Source organism: Sphaerodactylus townsendi, linkage group LG04 (genome assembly GCF_021028975.2).
Source record: "Sphaerodactylus townsendi isolate TG3544 linkage group LG04, MPM_Stown_v2.3, whole genome shotgun sequence".
Lineage (NCBI taxonomy): Eukaryota > Metazoa > Chordata > Lepidosauria > Squamata > Sphaerodactylidae > Sphaerodactylus > Sphaerodactylus townsendi.
The window spans coordinates 1,040,825-1,067,904 of record NC_059428.1 but is presented as its reverse complement, the minus strand read 5'-3'; the positions used below and the strand labels follow the sequence as shown (position 1 = coordinate 1,067,904).

The 27,080-nt window shown below is 53.2% G+C and overlaps 2 protein-coding genes across 11 annotated transcripts in view; both read right to left on the bottom strand.

Annotated features, from left to right (window-relative positions):
* The window catches only part of SPTBN4 (spectrin beta, non-erythrocytic 4), a 573,187-nt gene that overhangs the window by 118,376 nt on the left and 427,731 nt on the right, over nt 1–27,080 (bottom strand). The gene's annotated exons all lie outside the window — the stretch shown is intronic.
* Nucleotides 648–18,605, bottom strand: DHX34 (DExH-box helicase 34). Of its 4 annotated transcripts, XM_048492871.1 has the most exons (17): nt 18,530–18,605; nt 17,475–18,136; nt 16,922–17,233; nt 16,381–16,638; nt 13,223–13,325; nt 12,632–12,849; nt 11,647–11,821; nt 11,089–11,288; nt 9,426–9,527; nt 9,023–9,241; nt 8,669–8,842; nt 8,369–8,474; nt 6,949–7,058; nt 6,569–6,847; nt 6,316–6,486; nt 6,062–6,212; nt 648–5,831 (listed from the first exon to the last, which is right to left on the bottom strand). In XM_048492871.1, exons 2-17 carry the CDS (start codon nt 18,063–18,065, stop codon nt 5,683–5,685), a joined length of 3,318 nt encoding a protein of 1,105 aa, XP_048348828.1. In that variant the 5' UTR covers nt 18,066–18,136; nt 18,530–18,605; the 3' UTR covers nt 648–5,682. The 4 variants fall into 4 exon arrangements, with proteins under 4 accessions (XP_048348828.1, XP_048348830.1, XP_048348829.1 ...); XM_048492873.1 differs by having other exon boundaries at nt 6,949–7,055; nt 17,475–18,578; XM_048492872.1 differs by having other exon boundaries at nt 6,062–6,209; nt 17,475–18,577.

The window sequence follows — 27,080 nt, the reverse complement described above, 5'->3', positions numbered from 1 at the left end:
TTCCCACCAAAATTGCCTACAAGTCAAATGCACAGTCTTGAAAAATTGGAAGTGTCCAGCAAACTTGGAGTCATGGCAAACTGATAACGCTTGTTAGCAAAGGTCTTCAGGGATGAAGATCCAGGCCCCAGACCACAACAGTCCACCCCTGTCCACCAAGGCACCAGACTGTCCAGGTCAAAGCAGTTACTGGGCAGGAGGGTGAACCCATCCCTGGTCTGAAGAGTCATAAGGATGTCCCCACAGATCTAAAATCCTGGGTGGAGAAGATCCAGGAGGCATGGTGTAACGGACTTGCCCCACCTTGAAACATGGTGTGAAACAGTCCTGCTTATAGAGGCCTGGGTGACACTTAAGTAAGTGAACATCTGGAGAGCCGCAGGTTCCCTACCCCTGCTCTAGGCAGAGAGGGTCTGGTGTGAGTGAGGGAGAGAGGCTGTGTAAGGCCTGAAACTCACAGGGCCAGGACTGAGGGTGTGTGAAACAGCAGGTAGTGGAAGAATAAGGTCAAGGGTGTGTCTGTGGAGAAAAGTAATATTAAAGCCAATTCATTTATTGAAAGACACCTGCGTGTGTCTGTGTGCGTGTTGAGTCTGAAGAACCACCAAATATCAAAAGCTTATTTGAAGGTTATTTCTGAGCCAGTTAAAGGAGATTCTTTTACTTCAAAAATAAACATTTTATTCAAATTCCCTCGCGTGTGTCTGTGAGTGTGTGATTGATAACGTGAGTGACTGACTAGAAACCCCAGCCATCATGAGCTCCCTCCAAAATTATTAAGGGACCCTGTAGGAACTTCCCCTCAAGCAAGAGTGACTGAGAGGTGGGAATCCTTGAAAATACTGGTGGCTAGAAGCAGTGTGGGGTTTTCTAGATCTCCTTAAGCAAATGGTGGCAGCGAAAGAAAAAGAAAGGAGGGTTCCTGAAAACAACCACCAGGAATCCCTTTTCTCTGGCCAATCCGCTATGCTTGCTGGCCAGTGGCATGGTGTACTCGCCACACATGGCTTATGCAAGTCAAGACTCTGGTAAGGCCAAAGCATCTTATAAAAAGTATACTGACAAAAACCAGGCTCCAGCCTTGGAGGGCGGGTTAGTTTATGTTCCAGCCAAGCCACAAGTTAGGGGCCAAGTTTGTGGGACCGTTCCCTGTCAAATGTGTGATCAATGAAGTGACTATGGAACTTGAGTTACCTAAAACTTATAGGGCTGTTCATCCCACCGTTCATTTCAGTTTGCCTCTCCCTGGATGCTTGGCACCTTTGCTGTATGGTCCCTGCACCCATCATAGTTGAAAAGAATTTCCACCATGAAATGGCACAGATTCTGGCCTCCCAGCTTCAGAGCAGCTGACTTTGACTTCTCTGTTGTTGGAAACACTTTTCCTTGGGGGAAGGATAAGTGGGTTGATGCACAGGACATTTCTGCTCCTATTCGTTTTAAAGCCTTTCATTATAAACAGATTGGGCTTTGGAGTGGGGGCGGTATGTCAAGGCCTGCCCCATGTTCCCAGAAAGTGGATAGCTCTTGCTTGGCGCAGTTTGCTTAACCACTGCGTTATGGTTTCAGCACCTGGGAATGTTGGTATCTCATCTTCTGAACTTGGGGAAAGTTCTGTCCCGCAGAAGTTTAGCTTTTGCCTGGAGATGTAGGGAGGGAAATGGTGTTCAGCTTAGCCTTATAAAAATTTTTGCTAGCTTTTTGGTTGCCAGTCCTGGCAATAGCCAGTTGTGTGACCACTGCAATTTCTCAATAAACAGATTCTGCTAACCCTCAAGTCTGACTTCTTGCATAAGAGTGGAGGCACAACAGTTATAAATGATGCACTTAATGTTCTTAAAGCAGCAAAAATTAATTTAGGCTTGATTAGACAGTAAGTATCACGTACATTTCAACTTCCCCAAAATTTTCACTTTTGTTTCCTGGGGCTTCAACATTTCTGGACATTTTATATCTCTATTCCCCTCCCGCAACCCCCTGCAGTACAAATAGCAGCTGAGGAAGCAACTTCAGGGAAACTGGACAGCTGCTTGATGCTTTTATGTGAAATTGTGGAAATGGGAGGGCGTTGATCCTGAATCTTCACTTTTCTCACAGAGAGGGAGGATCCATGATCTCTTGCTGCTCAGCTGGCTAGACATCTTTTTACTGCTGGCGAGGAGGGATGTCACTTCCCCGTTCCCCTCCCCAGTTGGCCCTGTTTTGGCTCTGTGGTTACAGGCAAAACATTTCCCAGAATGGAAATGCTGAGCCCAGAACTGCCAGGAAGAGGCTTCATGTTTCCATCACCCCGGGCAGGCTTAGCAATCGGATGCTGCCAAGCCATGCTCTCGCTTCACTGCCCCTGCCCATCCACGTACCTGGGAAACCAAAGCCAGGCCCCGGAATTGCTGTTTGGTCACTATATTGATCTTAACATGGGCCTGTCCTTGCTGATGGGTGTGAAATAGGGCGCCACAATGAGGACATCATCACCATTTATCATCTTAATTGTATACTGTTGTATACTGATCTGAGCCCACAGCAACGATAGTATGAGCTGCAGAATGCAAGACCCAGTTGTGCTCTGTTCTGTACAAATGGCTATGACCTTAGTCAACACATTTTGGTCAGACCTTGGTCAGCACATTTTGTCCTGTGTAGCTCTAGAGCTGCCAGCCCCCAAGTGGGACCTTTTAAAGTGCCAGAATTAGAACTTATCCCCAGACAATAGTAACCACTTCTCATGGAGAAAATGGCTGATTGGTGACTGGACGCCACAGTATACCGGCTAAAAAAAATCTCAGTGAATTTCCCAACTTAAAGTTGGCAGCCCTACTATGCTCAAGGGTATTCAGAACACTCAGTTGAGCCCAAAACTGCCTTCTTGGAAAGTCTCTTAGCAGTTTGGTGACTCAAAGCAGCTCCGTTCTGCCAGCGGAAGGTCCCAGATTCCAGCCGGGCATTTCTTTGGGCTGGGGAGAGGCCCCCCTCTGCCTGAAACTGGACAGTTGCCACACGCCATGCAAGGCAGCCATTGGGCTAAAATTCACCTTCCCAAATACACAATGATTCCGTGTTCCTTTTGCTATATGACCTGGACTACATATCTGCTGTTTGCACTCAGAGATTCCTTGGGTCCATCCACTTTTCACAAAAGCAGTTTGCGTGGGCTCTGGCACAAATCCAAGCCACGAGGCAGCTTTTATTGCAATGAAAATCCAGCCTACAGTATCAGAAACATGCTCCCCCGCCCAACACTTTGGCTTTGACAGACTTGTATGACAAGACTTGTGTGGGGGGGAGGGAGGAAGCAAGTACAGCCAGGCCCCCTGAGCAGGTAGAATTCCTCACAAGTGGGAGTTTGGGTCTGAAAAACCCTGGCTTCCAAGCAAGATGGGTTTCTGCCCCATGTAGTTTCTGCCATGAAAGACCACATCGCAGGGGGAAGCAGGAAGTCCTCTGACTGCCAGAGCTTTTCACACCATTTTGATGCTCAAGCCACTGGTCTCAATTAATGCACCGTGCCCCACTGGCATGCAGCTAACGATGCAGTTCTTCTGGGGGGATTTCTTTGCCCATAGTCCCCAGTAAGCCAGAGTGCCCAAAGCTTTGCTGTTCTTTAGTTCCCAGAGGAACTGCAGTCAGTCAGCTGGAGGCAGTGCACGGGCACTGTCAGCTGGGGAAAGATCACACAAGGAGTTGTGGAAGAAGGGGGCTGCTGAGCCATCAGGAAATGCCAGGACACACAAGAAGCTGCCCCAGGGCTGCCCTGGGCGTCAGGACTGAGCCTGCCAGTGCCAAATGGCGCCCCTCAGCGCCCCAGGGTATCCCGGACACAGGCCTTATCAAAGGAAGGTGTGAACTGTTCCCAGGCTCGCAATGCTTTGCAGTGAATGCTCTGTAGTTTGTAGAGGGATAGTAGGAGCCGCCTGGCTTGGTGGGAGGGGGCAACGGGATACAGGCAAGGGGCCTGCGTGGGAATCGCCAGATTCTTCTTTTTTATGATGTGACCTACGCTCTGAATTAAAGGCTTTAGAACAAATCTACAGTTTCCATGATTTCCAGATCTAAGGTTTGACTCTGGGCTTCATTCACACTGGCAGATAAGGAACTCACAGAAATGCCTTTGCCAAAGCACCCAGAAGAGGGGCTGCCTGGCTAAGCAAGGAACCCTTGATTTCGCAAGCCTGGCCTGGCCTCTGAAGCGCATCGTGCCGGAAGACTCACCCTCCTCCATAGTTTATTAATACAAAAATAAATTAATGTGAATTAATCACTGGGTGCTAGTTAAAGATGCATGAGGGATGAACACACAGAGAGTGACTGGGGGAGGGGGAACATGAGGGGCTGATCACACCACTTCGGGGGGGCACCGCATCCTTCCCACTTGGGTGCATCTCCACTTCCGTCTGGCCTGTTATGGGCATGCCCTTCACAATCAACACCAGGACGCAGCCACATGGCACTTGCCCAGCTACAGTTAAGTGCTCACTTTATGGAAAACGGGAACAGCCTCATATGAGCCATTCAAAAAAGATATATTGCTCAGTATAAAGGAAGGCACAGCGGAAGTGTGGCCAAAGAGTGGGTGGATGGTGGTGGATGCAGTGACTCAAGGGTAAAATGCAAGTCTGTCAAGAAATGACTTTGTGGAAGAAGACTGTATGGGGCCACTGAAGCAATGCTTGCCAGCCCAGGAAGGCTTTGAAAAAGACATTCAGAGCGTTCTTTGCAAGCCAACAAAGATAACCCCTGTCCCCCTCTACACACTGGTGGAAAATGGAAGCCATTGAAGCCCCTCACAAAAGCCAAAAGGCAAAGTGGCACAGGTGTCCTGCCAGGCCTCAGCGAGGGAAGAGAAGACCCAAGCCTTTCCCCAACTCTCCCTGCCCTCTGACTCAGACCCAGCTCACCTGTGGCAACCCAAACTTGGCCCCACCGACTGAGAAACAACTAAGAGTCACCCCCAACCCAAAGCGTAACCTGTTAGCCTTCCATCCTAGGGCAAGCTGCCTGCTCCATTGGAAGAGCTCCCAGCTGCCAGAACCACAACAAAAGACACTCAGAAGGCCAAGATGTTTCAGGACAAGCGTGGAAGCCAGACCCCTGAGGCCCTGCTCAGCCCAGCTCCGGTTACCCAGCTCTTGAAGGGCTTCCGTAAACTTGAGGGGGCCATAAAATGAGAGTGGACCAGAGAATGCCTCCTACCTTAGAAAGAAGATGTTTTCCACAAGCAAGAAGAAAGCCCAAGGCCCCAGCCAGACACTGCTGTCTCCCCAGTCCAAAATGGGGGAAGCAAGAACCTTCAGGCCACAGAAACCCGCCTATTTGTTGGACTTTGACCCCCATACAGAGAGAGGGGGAGGGAGAGCATCAGCCCACACTAGGATGTGGCGAGGTTGCCACCTAGAGGTAAAGATTCATTAGCGCAGATGAGAATGCCCACCTTTGTTGGGGAAGATGAGAAACCAGACCAACCCATCCCCTTTGTAGGGACAAGAGCAAATCCAAATGTTTGGGGTTAGGGACCCCAGTCAAGGGTAGGCAGATCTTTGGCTGGCTCTGCCCTTGATCACCAAAAAGCAGGTCCTGGGAGCCAATCGCTCTTCTGGCAGTGCAGGGTTTTATTCCACGTGTCCTTGGATTTCAGACTAAGCCATGTCCTGACCAGCCCAACTGTGTGCCAACTGAATTGGCCTGTCACCCTTCCGAAGGTGTGTGATGCTGCTTCTGGTGGCGCAGGATTTCTGTGGGGGTCAGGAACAGCTTCTGCTGGCAGACGGGGCAATGGAAAGGCCGGTGCAGGACAGTGGCCCCAGAAGAGCTCTGGACAGCCTTTTCAGAAGGGCCTGGGGAAGGGAGGAACGCCAGGCAAGGTTAGTAGAGAAGCTGGAGCAGAACACCACCACCACCCCCATCCTTGCAGGCTGTGCCCCCCCACCCGCATTTTCCATGAGGGAAAGAGCCTCTTTCTGTATCTGTGAATGCAAGAATTTTTAATGAGAAAACAGGCTTTTCCTCTCTTCCCCCAAACCAGACCCTCTCCACTTGAGCCCCACCTCCAGAGGGTCTCACTCACCAGCTAGGCCGGGCTCCCCCTCCGGGCCTGAGGACTGGCAGGCATCTTCATGGGCCACGCGCTCCAGCGGGGTGAAGGGCATGTACAGGCCACACCGTGGGCATGTCCAGAAGCTGCGCAGACACTCGCCATAGAGATCTCCCTCGCCCTGCTGGGCACAAACAAGCCAAGAGTGGTCCACAGGCCGGAGCCTCGGCCACTCCACCCCCTCCATAGGAAAGGCAAGAGTCCAGCCGGCCCTCCCCCCTACTCACAGCCAGGCAATGGAATGTCAAGAAGCCGGCAACCACGTAGCCCCCCTTCTCCTGGTTGGGCACCATCTCCATCCCTCGGAACAGGCTGGGGAGGCCTGCAGCCACCACCTGGGGCCCCACATACAGGTGCTGCTGCTCTAGGGGTGTCAGCCGCCGCAGACCGTACTGCACCTGTTGACTCGAAATGCCACAGCGAGTGAGTCCCTGTCCACCTCTCCTCTGCCGCCACAAGCAAACCGGCATGCAGGTGTACCTCCGTCTGAAGGAAGGCCAGCAGCTCCCGGGTGAGCAGCCCCGCTGGGTGGGGGCTGGGTCGGCTCTCCTTGCCCCTCTCCTCCTGGCTCCTGTGACTCATCCGGCAGGCCAGCTGCCGCTCCAGCACCTTCTCCCAGGAGGCCCGGAGCTGCAGGGCCGTGGAGAGCAACTGCAGGGCAGCCTCAGCCACAGGGACGTGCAACTCCAGCCAGGTGTCAGCCACGATGCGCGTGCAGTCTGCGTTGGTGTCCAGGGACTGGGCCAAGAGCAAGAGGGACTGCAAGGGAGAAAGGGAGGGTGGGCGGCGGGGGCCTCATGAGAGCAGAGGACAGTGGGTGGCCGGCCGTCCTCAGCCCAGAGGGGCCCAGGGACACTCACCTGCAAGGCAGGCAGGCGCAGGGTGTTGACCAGGTAGGGCCTGTTGGTCTCCAGCAGTGAGACAAAGGCCAGGATCTGGTGGCTGCTGCTCAGGTCGCCCTTCCCGCCTGCTAAGCAAGGAGGCAACGCTCTCGTTCACTTTCCCACCAGGGAGCTCAGGGCGCTTGTTGAGCATTATCCCCCCGCCTTCCCTGTCCCTTTCCAACAACCCTGTGAGGCGGCTTGGACAGAGAGTGAGCAACTGGCCAGGGACAAGGACAGAGGGCAGCAGTCAGGGAGGGAACACTGTCATGCTGCAAGGGACGGTGGAAAGGCCGGTGTATATGCCCCCTTGTCAAGCTGGCCTGGAGTTTTGGGCTGGGTGTCATCAGTGCGCTACTAGCTGGACACTGCCTGGCTGCACTAGCCATCTGCTTGGCGGCCACGGTAAGAAGGTTACAGCAGAGCTGCCTGAAACTTCAATCCACTGCACGCGGAGGACTGTGGATGGACCAGCGAGCGAGAGGCAAAGGGGAACTACCAGCTCCTGGACCTTAAGGGCTTGCAACTAACACCTATGATGGCCATCAAGAGTTCGGGTGTGGTCCTCGATGCCTCCTCGTCTATGGCAGTCCCAGTCACGAATGTGGCACACCTGGCATTTTACCATCTCTGCCAGGAAAGCACCTGTCCCAACCCAGCCTAGCCACAGGGATCCACGGTGACACTTCTGCAACTCGCTCTATGTAGGGCTGCCCTTGAGGATGCTACACAAACTCCTACACAACTCAGGCTCGGATCCATCCAGTGATTCGCCAGCTGCAGTGGTGCCAAGGTGGAGGGCCAGATCAGGTTCAAGGTTCTGGAACTAACCTTCAGAGCCCTAAACTATCCAGAGCTGTGAGGTCGCCCCTCCACATATGTTCCCCAAAGAGCTTTGCACTCAATCAAAAAAATACTACCGGCAGTTCCTGACTCTGCAATAGTTCTCCTGTCCTCAGGGTTGGCAGAGCCAGCCTGGCGGAGCGCTCTGTCCAGGGAGACCAGGGCCCTGCGGGATCTCCTGTAACTCCACAGGGCCTGTCAGAGAGAGCTTTTCCACCAGGCTCATGGCTGAGGACACTCCCTCCCTCCCCAAGATGATGACGGTTACATCATTGTGAGGGTGATAATAATTAGATCAGTTTATTTAAGGGAGCCGAGTGTGTTATGGAAATTATGAGATTTTATCAGCTTTTACCAACTTTTATCATGATGATTGCTATAATATAAACATTCTTCATTGTAAGCCACCCTGAACCGTGTTGGGGAAGGGCAGCCTGGAAGACCAATCAGCAAATAAATACAATAATAGCCCTGCCCAGAAACCTAAAGCAAAAAAGAGGTCTCTGTTAGCAGTGGAGGCAGCAGCACCTCTCTCCACCCTCCCCCAGATCCGTACCTCGGTGGCGCCCAGCCCTCTGACCCTGGGCCAGCAACTCTGGTGAGTTGGCAAAGATGCTGGTGGGGTGCAGGAGGATGCCGGCCTTCTCCTTGGTGTGGAAGATCTGTGAGGCAAGAAGCAGGCGGGACCTCACAAGAGCCACAGAGAAGAACAGAGAGGCCTGCCCCCACCCCCGGCAAAACTCCCCTCAAGGTCCCTGAAAGAGACGGGCACCATTTCTCAGGGCTGCCCTGCTTTGAGCCTCCAGTTCCATCAGCATCAGGGTGGTCTCCAAAATACTGGGGGGGTTGCACTTGCCTGGTCTGAGTCCTTGCGGGTGCTGTTAAAGGGATCAGGGACCGCCAACTGGGGGTACAGGCCACGGCCCAGCACCAGCTGCAAGAGGGTCAGCTGTGACCGTGGCAGGCCTTGAGCCATGGAGGCCGCCGCTTGCAACTCTGACAGGTTGTGGCGAAGCTGGAACTTCACATCCTGGTCCAAAACAGGAAGGGGTACAAGTGACTCGGCTGCTGCAGGAGACCAAGGTCAGAAGCAGCCACGGGCAGCCAGCACCCCCCTACCCCAGCCCAGCCCAGCGCCAAGGCAGGGCTGCACTCCAGCAGCTGCTGAAAGGAGAGTGGAAGCCCCCGGACCCACCTCAGGAACACCCACCTGGATGTCAAGGTCATGTTCCGCCTCCCCTTCATCTCCCGAGGAAGAGTCAACCTGCTCATCCTGCAAGCGAAGCACCTTGGGCCTCCGGGCCGCTCCTCGCTCATGCTCCCACTTGAGTCTGTGCAGCTTCTGGCGCTCCCGGAGCCGGCTCTGCCGGGTGTAGGAGTCGCTAGGACAAGCGGCAGGTTCCAGGAGCTGGTGGTCCCTGAGCAACTCCTGGCCAAGAAAGGGACCAAGAATGGCACGGTCCCAGTGAACTCTGCCCCCTCCTCCCCACTCCCCCAAGAAAGGCAGTGTTCCTCCAATGGCACCTTCAACTCCTGGCACAGCTCTGCTTGGAGCCATGCAACGGAATCTCTCCTCCACCACTGGGAGCACCTAACCCAAGCATCAGGCCCACCTGGAACTGGCGCCGCAGGTTGGCTGCCTCATAGAGCCGGTGCTCCTCCAGGCCTCGACGGCGGCACCAGTGCCGGGACCTGCCACGCTTCTCAGACTTCACCTGCAGGAAGGGGAGATGAGGCAAGACCCCCAGAACACAGACAGATGGACGCCCCACCCAGCCCAGCAGTCCTTTGACTCAGTCACTGGATCAGCCCAACCAAATAGCTCATGGCCCCTGTGGGGTATATCCAGGAACAATCCTGTTTGTGTTTGGGTGCCGCAGTGGATTTGTCCTGGGCAGGGGCGTATCTGCCATGGGGATTTAGGGAGTCAAATGTCCCTGGGCGCCCCACTTTGGTCACGTGGGGGAGCCCCACAAAAATTCAGATTCGTTTGTTTTTTGTATTTGTAATTGTTTTTTTCCATTTTTTGGCCAGCAGGGGGCACAGTTTTTAGGCTAGCAGCACCAACATTTCAGGGTATCTTTAGGAAACTCTCCAGATGATACCACACAGGTTTGGTGAGGTTTGGTTCAGGGGGTCCAAAGTTATGGACTCTAAAAGGGGGTGCCTCATCCCCCATTGTTTCCAATGGGAGCTAATAAGGGATGGGGGCTACACCTTTGAGGGTCCATAACTTTGGACCCCCTGAACCAAACTTCACCAAACTTGGGTGGTATCATCAAGAGAGTCTCTTAAAGATACCCTGAAATGTAGGTGCTGCTAGCTTAACAATTCCACCCCTGACAGTAGGCACCCTCCAAATTTCCCCAGATTCTCCTTTTAAATCCACCCCCTTTGGTGTGAACTTAAAGGAAGAATATGAGGTCCCCAGTTTAAACATTGAAAGTGATACTGTTTCAGGGTGGGGGAGAATCCACCCCAAAACAGCATCACTTTCAATGTTGTTTTAACTGGGGACCCCAGATTCTCCCTTTAAGGTGGATTTAAAAGAAGAATCTGGGCTCCCTAGTTTAAACACCATTGAAAGTGATGCTGTTTGGGGGTGGATTCCACTGGAGGTATTTTGTGAGAGATGATGCTGACATTTGTTCGGTAAATGTTTTGCTGGGGGTGATTTGTGAGAGATTTACATGCTTACTACCCACTTGCACTGGCTTGGAGCTGTTTCTCAGGCTAACAACCTACCTCATAGGGTTGGTGTGAGGACACAATTAGGAAAGAGAGTTGGTGGGAAGAGAGCCATGTATGTTTTGCTGGGGGTGGGAGGTGTTTTGTGAGCTGGTGCAAAAAATTATTTGGTAGTGGTGGGGGAGGGGGGCCGCCCATACCGGGGGAGGGGGGCAAACTCAGGTTTTGTCCCCAGGCTCCAGTTTGCCTGGATACGCCTCTGGTCCTGAGGCTCAAATCAGCCCCCTTCGGTCACTACTAGAAAGCTTTGAACTGGGCCTCAGTTTCCTGTCTGCAGAATGGAAGCACAAGTAGCCATCGCTTTCTCGGGGCAAGACCAAGCACCCGTCAAGACTTTGCCAACTATGAAGAAGAGTGAGAACAAGCTGCAGAAGAAAAACAGCCCCAAGCCTTGTGAAGGCTGGCCCCTCCCTCCTGGGCTCCCCAGCACTATCCAAGGGACAGGGGCGGCGCCACAGTTTAGCTGACAGGCGAAAGAGGTGAAACTGAGGCAGCGCTTGGGAAGGGACGCACTCTGGACACACTCACCTGTACCCAGGCATCAAACATGTTCAGCAAAGTCAGGGGGTCTCCTAAGCAGCTCTCCAAGGACCGCCGGGCAGTGACACAATCCGGATCACAGCACTTGCTGCCTCTGCGCAGGAATGGGGAGGGGACGCTCAGGACAGCCGCCGTGGTCAGGGTGGGGGCAGTCAGGCCAAAGAGGGTGCCCAGTACCAGCATCTTCCCTGCAGGGAGGCAGGGCACATCAGCCAACCCCTCCCCCCAGCACACCTGGAGAGGATGCCGCCCCCTCCACCCCCCGCAGGACATTTCAGCCCACGCCAGCGTTTGTGCCTCAACAGAGGGACCACGTGCTGCTCCACACCAGGGCAATGACTGCTCTAAAAGCCATTTGGCACATGCCCAGAGGCAGATGTTTCTTGGGAGGGGGAGGACCATCTTTTGTGCAAACATTCGGCGCAATCCAACAGGTCAGGCCCTCCCCAGCCTCACCACCCTTATCAGAAATCCTCCGATTGCAGGACCAAGCCCCAGAACCAGAACCAAGTTTAGAGCTGAGCCCCCCCGCCCCCAACCGCTCACCAATTACCACCTCCACAGGTAGCTCAGCCAGCAGGTTTCCGATGGGCGTGAGATTCTCCTCCATGTCCAGCGCTCCCTGGTGCTTCAAGTATCCAATGGCTGTCTCCAGGCTGGATGCAGGAGGCGGCTCCAGGAAAGGAAAGGCTCGTGGGTTCTCCAGACCCATGTTCTTCATCTAGAAGAGAGGGGCAGGTTTCCGCACCCCTTCCTCATGCCCACCAATGTAGGGCAGCAAGAACTCCAGCCAGAGCGCAAGTCAGGCAGGACCCGGGACTGTGTTCGTGGCAGAGGAATTGAGTCTCTCCACTCTGCTGCTGTCACCCTGGTGAACGGATGACAGCAGGGGTGTATTTTAGATTTCTAGGCCGCCTCCGGGGAAGAGGCGGCCTAGAAATCTAAAATATAAATAAATAAATAAATAAATAAATAAATAAATAAATAAATAAATACTTTGCAAGTCACTCCGCCCTCTTTTGCCCCCAAACGAGGATCCTGTCACTGAAACAGAAACAGGATGTCCCAGAAGCAGCTGGGAAAGAGAAGCAACATACGTGTGAATGACTTGTGTCCAAACATGAGAGAAACTTCCTTTCCCTTTCCTTCCCCCTTCAAGATTTCATCCCGTCTTGACTTCAGGGGTTATCTACTAACTAAGCCAACCCTTGGGTTTCCTTGGACACACAGAGGTTTCTATTAGACCCGCCGTGAGGAATGCTATTTGGCCCAGAGATGCCGGGGCTACGGGTTTCCTGGGGTAAAGTCCTGTTGCAGGCCCTCTGGGCTCAGACTGAAGTGCAGAAGCTGATTTTGGCTTGAGCTGCACTCCAGACTGGGCTGTGCTGCCACAAGCCTCCCTAGTTTCAGCTAAGAGAAAATCTGGCAGCCACGAGAGGACGCTACTCTGGCTACAGCTATGGCTAGAACTTGGCCTCTCCCACAGTGCGGGAGTCAGACAGCTCTCACGCTCCCAGACCTGGCCCCTCACCTGAAGCACCAGGGCATCAAGCGCCACACGCTGGATCTCTGGCACTGAGTAGGCAGGAAAGGCATTGTAGTCCGTCTCAGCATACAGCCGGTAGCAGACTCCAGGCCCCGTCCGGCCAGCACGCCCCTTGCGTTGCTCGGCACTGGCTTGACTGACCCAGAACTCCTGCAGCCGCTGCAGCTTGGCCTTGGGGTCATAGCTGAGCTCCTTCACTTTCCCTGCAAGGCAGACGGTGGGTCAGAACAGGGCGAAGCCAGGAGCTGCTCAGAAAGCACCGGGCCCAGAACTAGAGGCTGATTCTGGTTCTTAGGGAGGAAGCAAATTCACAGACTTCATCACAGCTCTCCTGGGCCTACCGCTCAGCACCTCTTGAACATCTGTCCATTTGCAACCACCTGCTAAACAACTAGACATTCTCTTTAGAGAATAATAAAGCCAATGGTCCCTGGAGCAGACCCCTGCCCCCAGCACCTGTGGAAACCAAGGGGGAAGCCAACAACTCACTTGTTGCGGGGCCAAAGAGAAAAAGTGCTTTGCCTCAAGCTTCAGACTCCCGGCAGCACCAGAGGGCCCAGAGAGGCTGTCTCTTACCTGAATCAACCACAAAGCGGACACCGTCAATGGTAACTGATGTCTCAGCGATGTTGGTGGAGACGATGCATTTCCGAACTCCTTGGGGAGGCACATCAAATACCTGCCAGAGGAGTCAGAATGGCCCCAATGGAGTCAGAAGCCCGTCTCCCAGTTGGCAACTCTTCCTCCATAGCCAAGGTGAAAAGGACTCATCTATCACGTGCCACATGCCTTGAGATCCTGCCAGGTCTGAGAGATCCTGGGCTGTTCTGATGGGCCCTCTCCACTGGCCTTTATCCCCAACATCTGCATTGAGCTGTCCTCTCAGGACAACACTGGCAATTCACTCCTTTCAAAGCACCACTTGAGGCCTTCCCTTTCTTAGGAAAGGAACTATACCTACAAAGATCATCAGGGGCTCCTGCAGGAATTACAAATAAAGGTTGCATCATAATTTACACACACGCACACCCCAGACAGGCACTGTCTCTGTTGGAGGATTTCCACGCTCCCCTTGCAAACAAAGCTCTCAAAACAGCTATGCACAGACAGTTAAGAACTGTCAATTTAAACCTAAAAAGAATTGAACCACAACACAATAAAAGCAGCACTGATGAAAGTGTCATGGCAGAGAGTGCCAAACACATCACTGATTACATCCCCGGGAGCCACCTTCAGCCCACTTCTAAAATTGCTCTCTGTAGGCCCCAAGAGCTGCATCTGCAGCCAGGAAGCCGCCACCAAGAAGGCCTCCACCTACAGCCACTGAAGGCAGAAGCCCCAGAGCCAGACCTCTGCTGTAGGCCTGAAAGCAGAAGCAGGCTTGCTGGGGGTCCTTTGACAGACTGGTCCCCACACTATGCTGGAGGCCTCCTGGATACCCCAAGGGAGAGTTCAGTACTGGCCAGTCATCTCTGGAGATTAATCTGAATGGACAAAATAATACCTTTATGCAGTAACATGGAAAAAATACAAGATTTTTACAAAGATGGTCCAAATTGAAGGGATCATAGCTAGGAAACAATGCCGGTGTCAAAATGAATGTTCTGCCAAAGCTGAACTTTTTATTTCAAATGTTGCCAATATATATACAGGGGAAAAATCTTGAAGGAATGACAAAGTCAGGTCAATACATTTATCTGAATAAGATTTAAGGTATTACAAGATGCTACAAGGCGGCTGGATAGCCATTGGTGAGGAGTGTTTTGATTGTGCGTTCCTGCATGGCAGGGGGTTGGATTGGGTGGCCCTTGGGGTCTCTTACAACTCTAGAATTCTATGACAAAAGAGAAGGATTAGCTGTGCCTAATATTAAATTATACTATCAAGCTGCGGGTCCTGAATGGATTTCAGATCGGATTAAAAACCCAGATCACAGAATTATACCATTAGAAACAGCAGACTAGAAAGCAGGAATACATAGTTAGCTATGGAGGGAAAAACTGGAATGAAGACTTGATCAGAAAAGACACTCATGTAATAAGGAGACGACTTTGGACTAAATATATATACTCCAGTTTCTCCTTTAAAATCCCCTATGGAAGCATATTATGACAGAGACAAGAAAGAATAATGATAATATAATTTATAAAGAAATGATTAGTCTGCAGGGGGTAATCAAGTTGTGGCAAAAGATAAAAGACAAAAAAAGAGAATACAATGGCTGATATACCTTCAACTAGTGTCAAGACTCAGAAGAGAACTGAAAACACTGGGAACAACATTAAGAGACATGACAGTGTTTGAAAAAGATTACTTCACAGAAGAAATACCTGTTGAGAAGAATATATGACATTCTGCTTAAGTATGATACTGAACTGGAACAAGTAAAAGACTGTATGGCAAAATGGATGCAAAATTTTAAAGATATATCTTCCCAATAACGGAAGTTGTTATGGTCCAAAAACATTCAATTTACAATCTACCAAACACAGGGCAAGAATTAGCATAAAATGTTTAAAATTGTATAAATTGGTATGTGACCCCAAAAGATATTATGAAGATGAGTAAAAACTTTACGGGTCTTTGCTGGAAATGCCAAGTAGTTGGGCCATTTTATTTGTTCAATTTCAATTTATATACCACTCTCCCTCTAGGGGCTCATATGTGGTACACCTGCAAAAAAAGTAAAATGTTTGGATACAAATGTTTGGATACAAATACAAATGCAAAAAATACTGAAGATTAATTTTCCAATCAATACAAAGACAATGTTATTAGGTGTCCTTCCGGAGAATTTCTCAAAGGAACATACAGAATTATGTCTGTATTTTTTAACGGCAGCCAAAGTAACACTGGCATCTATCTAGGTGGAAAGCCGAAAGATGTTCGAATACAGAAACCTTGGAAAGTAATGGCTAAATTAACAAATCTTGTAAACAGACAGTCAAAACATGAGTTTGATGAAAAGCAGGAATTATATTTTTTGTATGTTGTTGACTTGTTTTAAATATGTGTCTTTGGGATTAACAACATAATTAGAAAAGTTGAACGAAAACATTATTGGTGTTATTAGTAATAATAGGTGAAATAAGTGAGACAAAAGGAACTCTCTCCCTCAAATTTGTATCAGGTCTATATTGTTAAAAAAATAAGATTCATTCTATTTGTTATTTGTTTATATAGGCTTACGTTTTTTGAATATTAGTTAACATATGTTTTCTAATTGGTTTGTTGTATCTTTTTGGATAGAGGCTGCCCAGACCTATGCTTTCATATTGTTTTTATATTAAAAATAATAATAAATATTTAAAATACTGGCTAGTTGTTACTTCTAGTGAGGGACTGGCCCTGTGGCTCCAAACCAACATTTCCTGATCATCTTCAAGGACAGACCCACAAGCAACGTGCTGCAGGAAGCTCACTCAGGTGTTACCAGGACCTGGCAGTTTAGCGTGTCCAGTTTAGGGACAAAGTGCTCTCGGCACAGGAGGGGCACCCCACCCTAACCTGGGAAAGTGGTTGGCATCAGGGAAGCCGCTTGGGTCTCCAAAGTTAGGTCTGGATTTCTTCTTTAATTCCACCCAGTCCAGGATGAAGACCACCACCACTCATCAATGGACTCCCCACCACCACCAATTTCTTTCCATGGCAAACGTGTGTGCTGGCCCCGTCTGCCCCACCCCCATCCATCCTGCTCAAGAGAGGCTGCCCAGCCCAGCCCAGCCCCTCCTCACCTTGTCTTGCTCAGCTACAGAGAGGGTGCTGTGCAGAGGAAGAACCACCCAGCGCTGGGTGTGAGCAGCATAGGTCTGGGCAGCCTCTACCACGGCCGCAATCTCAGCTACGCCACTGAGGAAGATGAGCAGATCGCCTCTTTCATCCGGAGAGTACTTGTGATCAATAGCCTGTAGGACACGCAGGTAAGGCCGGGGATCCAGTCGGTCCTTATGCCCACTGGCCCCCTCCTCAGGGGAGATGGGTTCATACAGGACCTGGGGGGAGGGGCAGACAGAAGGCAAGCCATGAACTTCTGCACAGACTTAGAGGGCTGCCTGAGCCTTCATCTTCAAACCAACTTTCCTCATCGTCATTGGAACAAAGCTGGCAAATATACAGACTGCTCCTGCTGAAACTGTATATGCTGAAACCGGGAAGAAAGAGAGTGCAGATTTCGACGTAGGAAAACAATTCCACCCACACCTCTTCCCCCACCCCCCAAAAAGAATCTTTCACCTGAAGACAACTACTCTGCCCTGCCCCAGAAGAGCCCCTCACCGTGATGGGGAAGAGCCGGCCAGGGACTTGAATCACGGGGGCCCCCCCAAAATAATCAGCAAACAGCTGGATATTGATGGTGGCGGACATGAGCACCAGCTTCAGGTCGGGCCGGGCTGGCAGAAGCCTCTGCAGCAGCCCCAGGAGAAAGTCCCCATGCAAGCGCCGTTCGTGAACCTCGTCTGCAAGCAGCACATGGTAGCCAGACAGTGTGGGATCCCGCTGGGCCTGGCGCAGCAGCAGCCCTTCCGTCAGGAAGACGATCCGCGTGGCCGAGGAGCGGGTGCTCTCGAAGCGGATCTGGTAGCCAACCTGTGCCAAGGGCAGGAGAGAGAGACATTTCAGGCTTCAGCCAGAGGCAGCCCTAAGAGCAAGTGAAAGAAAACAGGGTGGGCAGAAAATTACAGGGGGTGAAAGAGATGCCATCCTGGAGGCTTTGTGGGCTGGCTGATTGGAAAGTCCTCAACACGGGTTAATTTCCCCATCCTCATGTGACCTCATTCTTGGCCCGAGGCTCACTCCCACCCTCCAAGGCCCTTCCCGATTGCCCCACCTGACTACCGTACTGCTGCAGGCTTTCGTAGGCCACCCGCTTGGCCAAGGCGATGCAGGCGATGCGCCGGGGCTGTGTGCAGGCCACGTGGGTGTATCCGGCATCCAGGAGGAACTGTGGTACCTGGGTGGACTTGCCGCAGCCTGTGTCTCCAGCCACCACCACCACCTGGTTCCTGGCCACAGCCGCAAGCAGTGGCTCCCGGAAGCGTGCAATGGGCAAGGCAGCCCGCTCCCTCTGCAGCTGTGCCAGGCGGGAGAAACTGCGCTTCTGCCGGAAGTCCAAGAAGCGGAGCAGGGCCCAATGGAATTCCCGCACCCGGTCGCCCGGCACGCCCGGCACTTCCCGCCCTGGCCGCCGCAGGTTTATGCGCAAGCAGGAATCATACTCTGGCCCGGGCCGCAAGGGTGGGCAGCAAGCGCCTGGCGGACCCCTCCCAGTCCTGGGGCCACAGAAGCCCCGCAGCCTCTCCCAGAAGGCCCAGAACTCGCTCCTCTCTCCGGCCGCCATGCTCGCTGGCAAGTGGGTCTCCTCCAGGAGGGCCCGCCTGGCAGGGCAGGCCCAGTCCCGCTCCTCCCTGGGCCGCTCCATCTCTGGCCGGGCGAGTCCTCAGGGCCCTCCCGGGCTGCCCACTGGCTCCTTGCCAGGCGGCGGGGGCAGAGCTGGAAGGGAAAGCAGAGGGGGGGCGGGGGGCAGCCGGGCATCAGGAGCCGGGGCGGGGCGGGGGCGGAGGGTTCCTGCCGCGGCCAGACCCATCATTCCGGCTCAAAGCGGCCAGAGCCTCCCGGAGGGCACCTCGCGCGGCCGGAACGCCTTCAGTGGGGCGGGGGCGGGGTTTGGGGGCTGTGCTCTTTGGCTTCCGGAGGACCGAATCCTCGGCCGCCGGAAAAGCAGCAGTTCCGCGGCAGGAGCGCAGCCGGTTTGGGGCCGGTCGTCGGGTTCAGCAAAGCTGCAACAAGCCCGCGGCGCCCAGCCGGGGGGGGGGGGGCGCAGCAGCAGAAGCCGCGGCCAAGGAGCCAACGGGGGGCGCTGGCCCTGAGCCCCGTCCGGCCTACCTGGCAGAGCTGCTGGGAAGACAGCGGCGGAAATCCTGGGCGGCCCGGCACCCCCGCCGGCCACCCCACCCCACTGCTCCTGCGCGTGCGCGGTTGGCAGCGGCGCATGCCCAGTACGGCTCGCCGAAGCTGCCCTGCCAGGGGTCTCCGCGCCAGTGGCCAGGCCTGCGCCTGCGCGGAGGAAGGAGGGCGCCCTCGCAGGGGAGCCGCCCGGGGCAGCCGCACCGGCCTCCGTCGGGCAGGAAGAGGCTTTGAGCGGCGGCGGCGGCGGCGGCGGCGGCGTCCTGCGCGGGTGTCGTGGAGTTGCACGTGGAGTGGCCCCGAGAAAGAGCGCCCCCGCTGGCTCCCCGGCGGGCGCAGATGGTTGCCTGCGGTCGGCCAGGGCTGCTGCTGCTGCTGCTGCTGCTGCTGCTGCGGGGGGGGGGGGGGGGGCTCATTCATGCCAGCCCGCCCGCCCGCCCGGGATTCAGAAGCGCCTGGAAGCGGGAGCTCAGGCCGGGGATGCGGGCGGGGGGCAGCCCGGTGGCGGCGGCGGCGCTCTCGGCAGCAGCCCGCGCGCGCGCGAGCGAACCCTTGGGCAGGTCCCCTGGTCGGACGCCGCGCACAGCCGCCCTCCTGCGGTCTCAGGGAGGCTGCCAGGCCAGCGCCAGGGCAGCCGTTGCGCCCGAGGAAGAGTTTCATCACGTGTCACAAGAGGCTACTACATGACATCCATGAAATCATTGCCAGTGTTCTGTCGGTCTCTGTATAATATGGGGCCCCTCATGTTGTGCTTAGATGTACATTTTAGGGGCAAATAAAATTAGGAGACCCCAGAACGGCTGTTTGGGACAATGTGCATTGGTGGCATCCAGCAAAAAGAGGGGAGAGAGAGAGGCCAGCAGCTTTTGTAAGTCTTCGACTATAGTAGGCCTGACAGAATGTGCCCGCCCTGCAGAACTGAGCCGGGTCCAGTGATGTAGGGGGAGAAAATGTTACCACGCCACCCGGGTAACTTTATTGCTTTCAATGTGATTTCAGCTCTCGGTAGCGTGAAGGAACAGAAACCGGGACCCAACACAGCGAGTATAGTAAACAAATAAAGATTCTTTATTGCGATGCTGACCTAAGTGTCAGCACCCTCGTTCCACAGCAACCGCGCTGCCTAGCAGCTTCACAAGGCTATGTAAACGCTTTCTCCTGCCGGGAAAACCGGGAGACCTCGGTACAACCCACCACCATTCATTAACAAAAGAAGAACCAATCACATTCCAGAGGGCAGTCCTTTCTTGAATTTCGCAGTGGATTCAGAGCGAGGCGCTGACATAGGCGCGGTCAAATCCAAGGCGGGAAAAACACAAAGGATTTACTGATGAGATCAGGAAACGAAACCTAAGGGTGCGGCACCCCTTATCTGCTGGGTGATGAGATTAAGGGAAGCTGATGTCCGTCTTCTGGGGTTTCCTTTGTTACAAGCCTGGTGTAAGGAATTCCATAGAAGCAGAAATAAAAGGCTTTTTGGGTGTAAAAGACCGTTTATTCAGACATCTTAGAAAGCTCACGTACACGCCGTGGCAGGAATAAGGTCTCCCGCCAGAGGCACAGGTTATAACTCTGTCCATCCCATCCCCCCTCCCGGATTCCCATGGGAACGGAGGTCTCATCTCCCTCGCAGAGATAAGGTCTCCGCGGCAGAAGCTGGCCCATCGCCCGGGTTGTGGAATGCAGTCAAGGCCAGGCGGCTGACCCGCTCATCAACACCATTGAATCCTTTACACTCTGCCTCCCTTAAAAAAGACTTCTCCCCCCCAGGTTTGTGCGGAAAGGTGTGATGGAAAGCAGAAATGAGGGTGGGGGCGTCAATATTTTCGGAATAAACCCATTGATTATACCCAGAGGAATACCCCACCCAAGAGACTAAATATTGCAAGCGTTTGCGATTAAAACGAGAGTCCAGGATGGCGTCAATTTCGTAATGCTTGTGGCCATCAATTATAGTCGGTGGGGGTCTCTCCGGCGGGTCGTGCCAGGCATCGGAAACGGGAGCCTCCTTGAGTAAACTGGAATGGAAGACAGGATGGATATTACTTAGAGAATTAGGCAAGTCCAATCGGGCAGTGACATCATTAATCACTTTAGTAATCTGAAAAGGTCCCACAAATCTTTGCCTAGTTTTGAAAATTTATGCACGTCTCTGAGATTTTTGGTAGACAAATACACCCAGGCTCCCACACGCAAAGGGAAATCCGAAAGCGGTGCTTATCCGCTTGAAGTTTTTGGGAGTCTTTAGCCTGGTGTAAGGCGGACTGGACCGTTTTCCACCCCTCCGCCAGAGATGAAATCCACTGCTCAAACTCCCGAGGATCCAATGCTTCCGCAGGTAGTTGCGGCAACGGCGGGAAGGAGCGACCGACACAATTTCGGCGGGGTCTTTTTGTACTGCTATGAACCGCATTATTATAGGCGTATTCTGCAAACGGAATTAGCTCGCACCAATTGTCTTGGTGGTAGTTGGTGTAACATCGTAAATACTGCCCCAGGATTCTGTGCGTTCTCTCTGTCTCACCGGCCACTTTGAACGTAGGGCGGCAACCGGGCGGCCCCCAACAAACCCAGAAAAGCTTTCCAGAACTTTGAAATGAATTGTGGCCCGCGTGGTCGAGACCACCTTAACGCGGGCGGAGTGTAGACGATAAATATGCTGAATGAACAGACGCGCTAACTTAGGAGCGGAGGGGATGGAAGCACATGGGATGAAATGGGCTTGTTTAGAAAATAAGTCCACTACCACCCACAAGACCGTGTTGCCCTGGCTTTCTGGCAAATCCGTAATAAAATCCATGGAGATGACTTCTCCAGGGCGGGAGGCGCCCGGGAGAGGTTTCAACAGACCATGGGGTTTTCCCGGAACGCTCTTGGCTTCCGCGACAAACAGAGCAACCTTTAATATATGTCTCAATGTCCTGGCGCATTGCGCGCCACCAAAATTGCCGGCGGGCCAAATGCAGAGTTTTAGGAAGCCAAAATGTCCAGCCGAGCGGGCATCATGACAGGCCTCGAGAACCTGCTTACGGAGGGGAGGCATCGCACCAACAATTCCCCCGCCGCCAAACACCATTCTCCAGGCGCAATTGGGAGTCACCTTCCTCCGCTGGTGGTTCGCGCAGCCCCGCCTCCTCGAGTTCCCGTAGGAAAGGAGAGACCAGGCTGGGAATGGGTAGAGAAGGAGGAGTGGACGTCTGAGATCGGGTGACAGCTAGCCCCAATTGGGAGGGGGAGAGAACAGTGCGCTGAATATCCCGTAAGGCAGCTCCACCCCTCCCCGGGTAGGCGCCAAAGCCGCGATCAGCCAGTTTATTGGTTTTTCCGGGGAAAAAATGGACAGTGAAAGAGAAACGAAAAGAAATCGCCCAACGGAGTTGCTTCGCGGACATCTTGAGGGGTGGAGAGGGCGGCCAAGTTCTTGTGATCCGACTCAAACTTGAAAGGGGTGTTTAGCCCTCCAACCAGTGGCGCCAAGTGGAAAGTGCTACTTTGATGGCCGCAGTCTCTTTATCCCCTACAGTCCAGTTGAGCTCAGCACCGGAGAATTTCTTTGATAAATAAGCACACGGAACCAGCCAATCATCTTTATTTCTCTGCAACAGGGCTGCCCCAAGCGCTTTGTCCGAGGCATCCACGTGAACCACAAACGGGAGATCTGGGTCAGGGTGTTTCAGGATAGGTTCGGTAGTAAAGCTGATTTTAAAAGCTGAAAGGCTGTCTGACATTCTTTAGACCAGGAAAGGGGTCCCGGGCTTGGCAGCCTGTGGATCTTTACCCTTAGTGCGTAAGAGGTCTGTGAGTGGGAGAGTCAGTTCAGCGAATTGGGGTATAAAGTCACGATAGAAATTAGCAAACCCTAGGAAAGATTGGAGTTCCTTTCGATTGGTGGGGGCAGGCCATTGAGGACTGCATCAACCTTAGCAGGATCCATTTTTAGCCCTCGAGAGATCCGTAACCCAAATAGTCGATAGAGGTTTGGTGGAAACAGCATTTAGAAAGTTTGGCAAAGAGGAGTTGTTGAGCAAGCGCTTCAATACTTCCCTAACCAATGCTTCATGCTCCTCCATGGTTTGTGAATAAATTAAAACGTCATCTAAGTACACCACTACTCCCTTGTGTATAATAAATCATGGAGGAACTTCGTTGATAAGGGCCATAAAAGCTCCGGGGGCCCTATAACTTAACCCGGAATGGCATTATTGGCACTCAAACTGTCCCAAATTTGCGCGGTGGTTAAAATGCAGTCAAATGTTCATAGCCTTCCGCAATTTTCTGACCCTGTAGTAAGCTTCTCTCCAAGTCCAACTTGAAGTAAAAATGCGTCCCTTGCCCAATGCATCTAAAAGGTCCTTGATTAATGGCAAAGGGTATTTATTGGACAGGGAGACCGCATTGAGTCCTCGGTAGTCTGTGCAGAGCCATAAAGATCCATCCTTTTTTTTAACAAACAATACAGGAGCAGCATGTGTGTGTTTGGTAGCCCGCCGTATGAACCCCGATGTGAAATGCGAGGTTCTTGTCTAGGAAGGCACGAAGTTCCTTCTCCTCATTGGGATCATACGCGTAGATCTCTACCTTTGGGCAGTTAAGCCTCTGGCTGTATTCACGATTTTGCAGTCAGTGTCTCTGTATGGGGTAAGGCAAATTTGATCGACTTCTTTGCTCCTGGAAATACTCTGGCTACAATCCTGGTAAGCCGGGATTGGAATGCCGGTAGAATCGAAGCAATTAGGAGCTGCATTGCTGATGAAGCCGGGGTATGTCAGGGAGAAGCCGAAGTTTTCCCCCCCCAATTCATGTGTTCTCCGCGAGGGAGGGTCAGTGAATTCTAAGATCCTTTCTTTCCAAATGAATTTTGGTTCATGCAACAACAAATCCATGTCTCATGCCCAGAACTATGGAGTGTTTGGCCACTGGCGCCTTTCAAAATAATAAACTAATTTTCTCCCTAAATGGTCAGCACTTAGCGGAGGAGAACCGGTCATGCGTTTTGAACTGGGCCGGTCCTTTCCGATCCGAGAGAGAGGGCTGCCGTCCATTTGGGTGAAGCGGGTATAGGCTTAGCCAGGGGACTACCGGTCTGAGACCTAATTCCTCCGCCACCTGGGGCCGCATTAAAAACAAATGGGAGCACCCAGAATCTACAAGGGCCGCAGGCTATTATAATACGAGTATGCTTAAGCCGGGGTTGGCCAGAAGCGGTCTTTGAATCGTAATGGGAGCGCTGCCTTCACTCACCGCGATCTGGAGTCGAACCCATATCCATGGGGGCTGAAGAGAGGGCAAACAGCTGCTTCCCCCTCCTCCGGGTGCGCCTTCTGTAACTCCCTTTAGACGAGCCCGTTGGGGGCGGCCCGGATTTGGCGTGGTGGCTTGGCAGATGGGAGTGCGCGTCGAGCCGGAGCGGTTGGCTTCTGTTTCTTCGGGCAGTTGAAGCGGCTAGGGATGACCCGGTCCTCCGCCCAGTAAAGACACAATCCCAGACGGCGACGGCAGCTCGGAGAGTGAGTCCTCGGTAGAAGTTGCTGGAAGCTTGACTTAGGGGTCGCAGCGGTGGGTTTTGGGCGCAAGGGTGGCCCCCGGCACGAGCGTACTCCAAACGAGACGCCACCTGGGATCCCAAGTCGATCCAATCAGCAATAGTGCGGGGGGGGATCCGAATTAGGGAACACCGTTTCCACGCCAGAAGTTTGCCGGGTCGAAGCAGCATCCGAGAAGTATTCACATTTCATGCGCTCAGGCCACTTCAGGAGGGAGCTCGAGCAGCCGCGCACGAAATTCCACGGGCAAATTCTGCAAACGAGCGGTTTAGCCTTGCTGAATAAGATTTGATAGGTGCCCGGATGGCTTCATTTCAGCACCCGGATCTTGGAAGGCCGCAGCCCCTTAAAGGCTTTGAGGAACGCCGGCACCGGTATGCGAGTATCCTCATCTTGCAGATTCAAAAGAGTCATTAAAACCAGTCGGGCTGCCGCCCCATCCAAAGACGGAACCCGATGTCCCGTGATTGCACAGCGTTCAGACCCACGGGTATAAATCGTCATAGTCCCTCCATGTGGGCATCGAAGTTGTAGGATGAAGTAGGGAAGTTTGGAAGCGGTCCCCTATCGCAAACGAGGCAGGTATTGGAGGTCTGTAATATCCCTCTCTCCACGCGGGCCCTTGGCGCTCCGCTAAGGGCGCGGTTCTAGCGCAGGTTGAGAGCAGCGGCGCAGGGGGGGCCGGAATCGGTGGAGAGAGTGGAGGTACCAACGTCGGTGCCGCTTTGGTGTTCTGGTGGGAGCCGGTCCTTGGAAAGAGTGGCTTGAGATCGCAGCTGAAAGTAGCAGGACCCAACAAGCGTCGCCCCTCTGGCGTTAGCTGTACCCAGTGACAGCGAGGACCTTAAACTTCTTAAAACTTGTTCTGCCGGTTTCTTCAGTTCCCTTTCCAAGGCGGCTAGCTCTCTCTCCTTGCCAGTCATCGCATCCTGGTGCGCATGCAAAGCTGCTTTCTCTCGCTCCAGTTTGGCCAGTTCGCTTCGCTGAACAGCTGCAGTTAATTCACTTTGCGTATGACGAGGTCTGAACGCTTGCTCGTTGACGCTTGTAAGTCCAGTTTGGAGTGTTCCAGGACTTTATCATGGACTGATAGGTTCTGCACATATTGCCGCTGCAGCTGGCCTTTGGCACGGTCCAACCCGGAAGTTGGATTTCGGCGCCTGCTGTTCCCGGTCTCTTTGCAGGTTTTCACGCCCTCCTGCTGCAGCTGCTCTCGTTCCTCTTCCCATAGCTGGAAGCTCATCGGTCCATGCTTCTTGGGCATCCCGCAGTCGGCCCACTTCCTCATCCCAGCCTCTCTCTTTGATGGGAGGGGGTATAGATCCGGGTGGGAATGCAGGCTTTCTTCGGATTCCCCTTCACCAGAACGTATGACATCGCGCTGCCCACCGGTATTCCACTGGGCACCCTAGGTGTTTCTGCTGATCCGGGATCTGGGGGCCACGGTGGATTCTTGGGAGCATCAGCAAAATACGAGTCCAGGAATCGCTCCATGGACTCCTGTGTTGCCGCGATGGAAGGTGGTCAGAGCCGCCTCCTCCTCGACAGGCTGCATCTGTCTGAGGTTTGGTAATCCAATAATCGAAATGGGCAGATATCCTAATCCACAGGCGCTCGATCCATAGACAGCGCCCCAAACGCCTCATGCACGTCCACATGACCGTCTCCTCGTCCCTCGTCCCAACGCCGAGTAAGGGAAGACTCGTGTCGTGATACGCAGGACGGGAAAGAGTTACCAGCGAGACCCGCTTCCCACGTAAGGTTCCTCTAAATCCAGAAGCGGTGCTCAGAGCCCTCTTTGGGGGCTAACAGACTTTCCGCCAGGAAATATTCAACCTCTCCATGTCGAGACACCAGAGGTCCACTGCACTAGGAAGCATAGATGAACTAGGATTCCTGCCACAATGGGCGGAATTCCATAGCTGCAGTAGCCAAAAGGCTTTTTTGGGTGTAAAAGACCGCTTTTATTCAGACATCTTAGAAAGCTCAATGCATACACTACGTGGTAGGAATAAGGTCTCCCTTCAGAAATGCACAGGTTATAATCCTCTGTGTCCATCCCATCCCCCCTCCCGGATTCCCATGGGAACGGAGGTCTCATCTCCCTCGCAGAGATAAGGTCTCCGCGGCAGAAGCTGGCCCATCGCCCGGGTTGTGGAATGTAGTCAAGGCCAGGCGGCTGACCCGCTCATCAACACCATTGAATCCTTTACACCTGGTCTCTGTTTTGTGAATGAAAAGGACATACCAAGGTGGGGCAAGGCTGGGCTGTCACCAGCATTTCTGCCTTGAGGAGAGGAGAGTTTATACAAACACAGAACAAATCCTATCTTCTATCTAATACAGAAGGTATTTCTGTCTAAACTACAGAAAAACAAAATAAAGTTTCATTTTATTTAGAAACATAGATCAGAAATGGATTTATTTCTGACAACGCTATCAAAAATAGTGCCTGGGGCAAAATGACGCCACGGCCCCACCGACCCCCCCCCTCCACTTACCTTCGTGCAAAGAGCAGTTGGCTGTAAAAGCAGCCTGGCTGGGGCATCGCCCAACCCCACGGCCCAGGCCGCTGAGGCTGCTCCAGGCCACAGGGCCTGGCTGGTGGGATGGGGCCAGGCAGGGGCACCCAGCAGCAGCCTCTAGCAGGGAAGGGTGTGGGGGCGATTTTCCACACACACACCCCACCGGTGATCCCAATGGCCTGGGACCCCCCCTCCCCCGTATCTACGTGACTGGCCAGGTCTCTCAGGGCCTGGGTCTCACTAGAGTAGACAGAGACTTCCACCAGGTGAGGCCAGAACCGAAAAAGGCCTGGCTGTGAGGGGCGGGCCAGCAGCAGATGCAGGGCACCAGGGTGCTTGGGCATCTCTGGACCCTACAGCCATCCAGGACTTGCTCTTGCCCCTCCTGTGCAGAGCATGTGGCTGTCTCCATGGTTCCACACTTGCTGACCATCACTGATAGCAGCTTGGGGCCAGGGGACC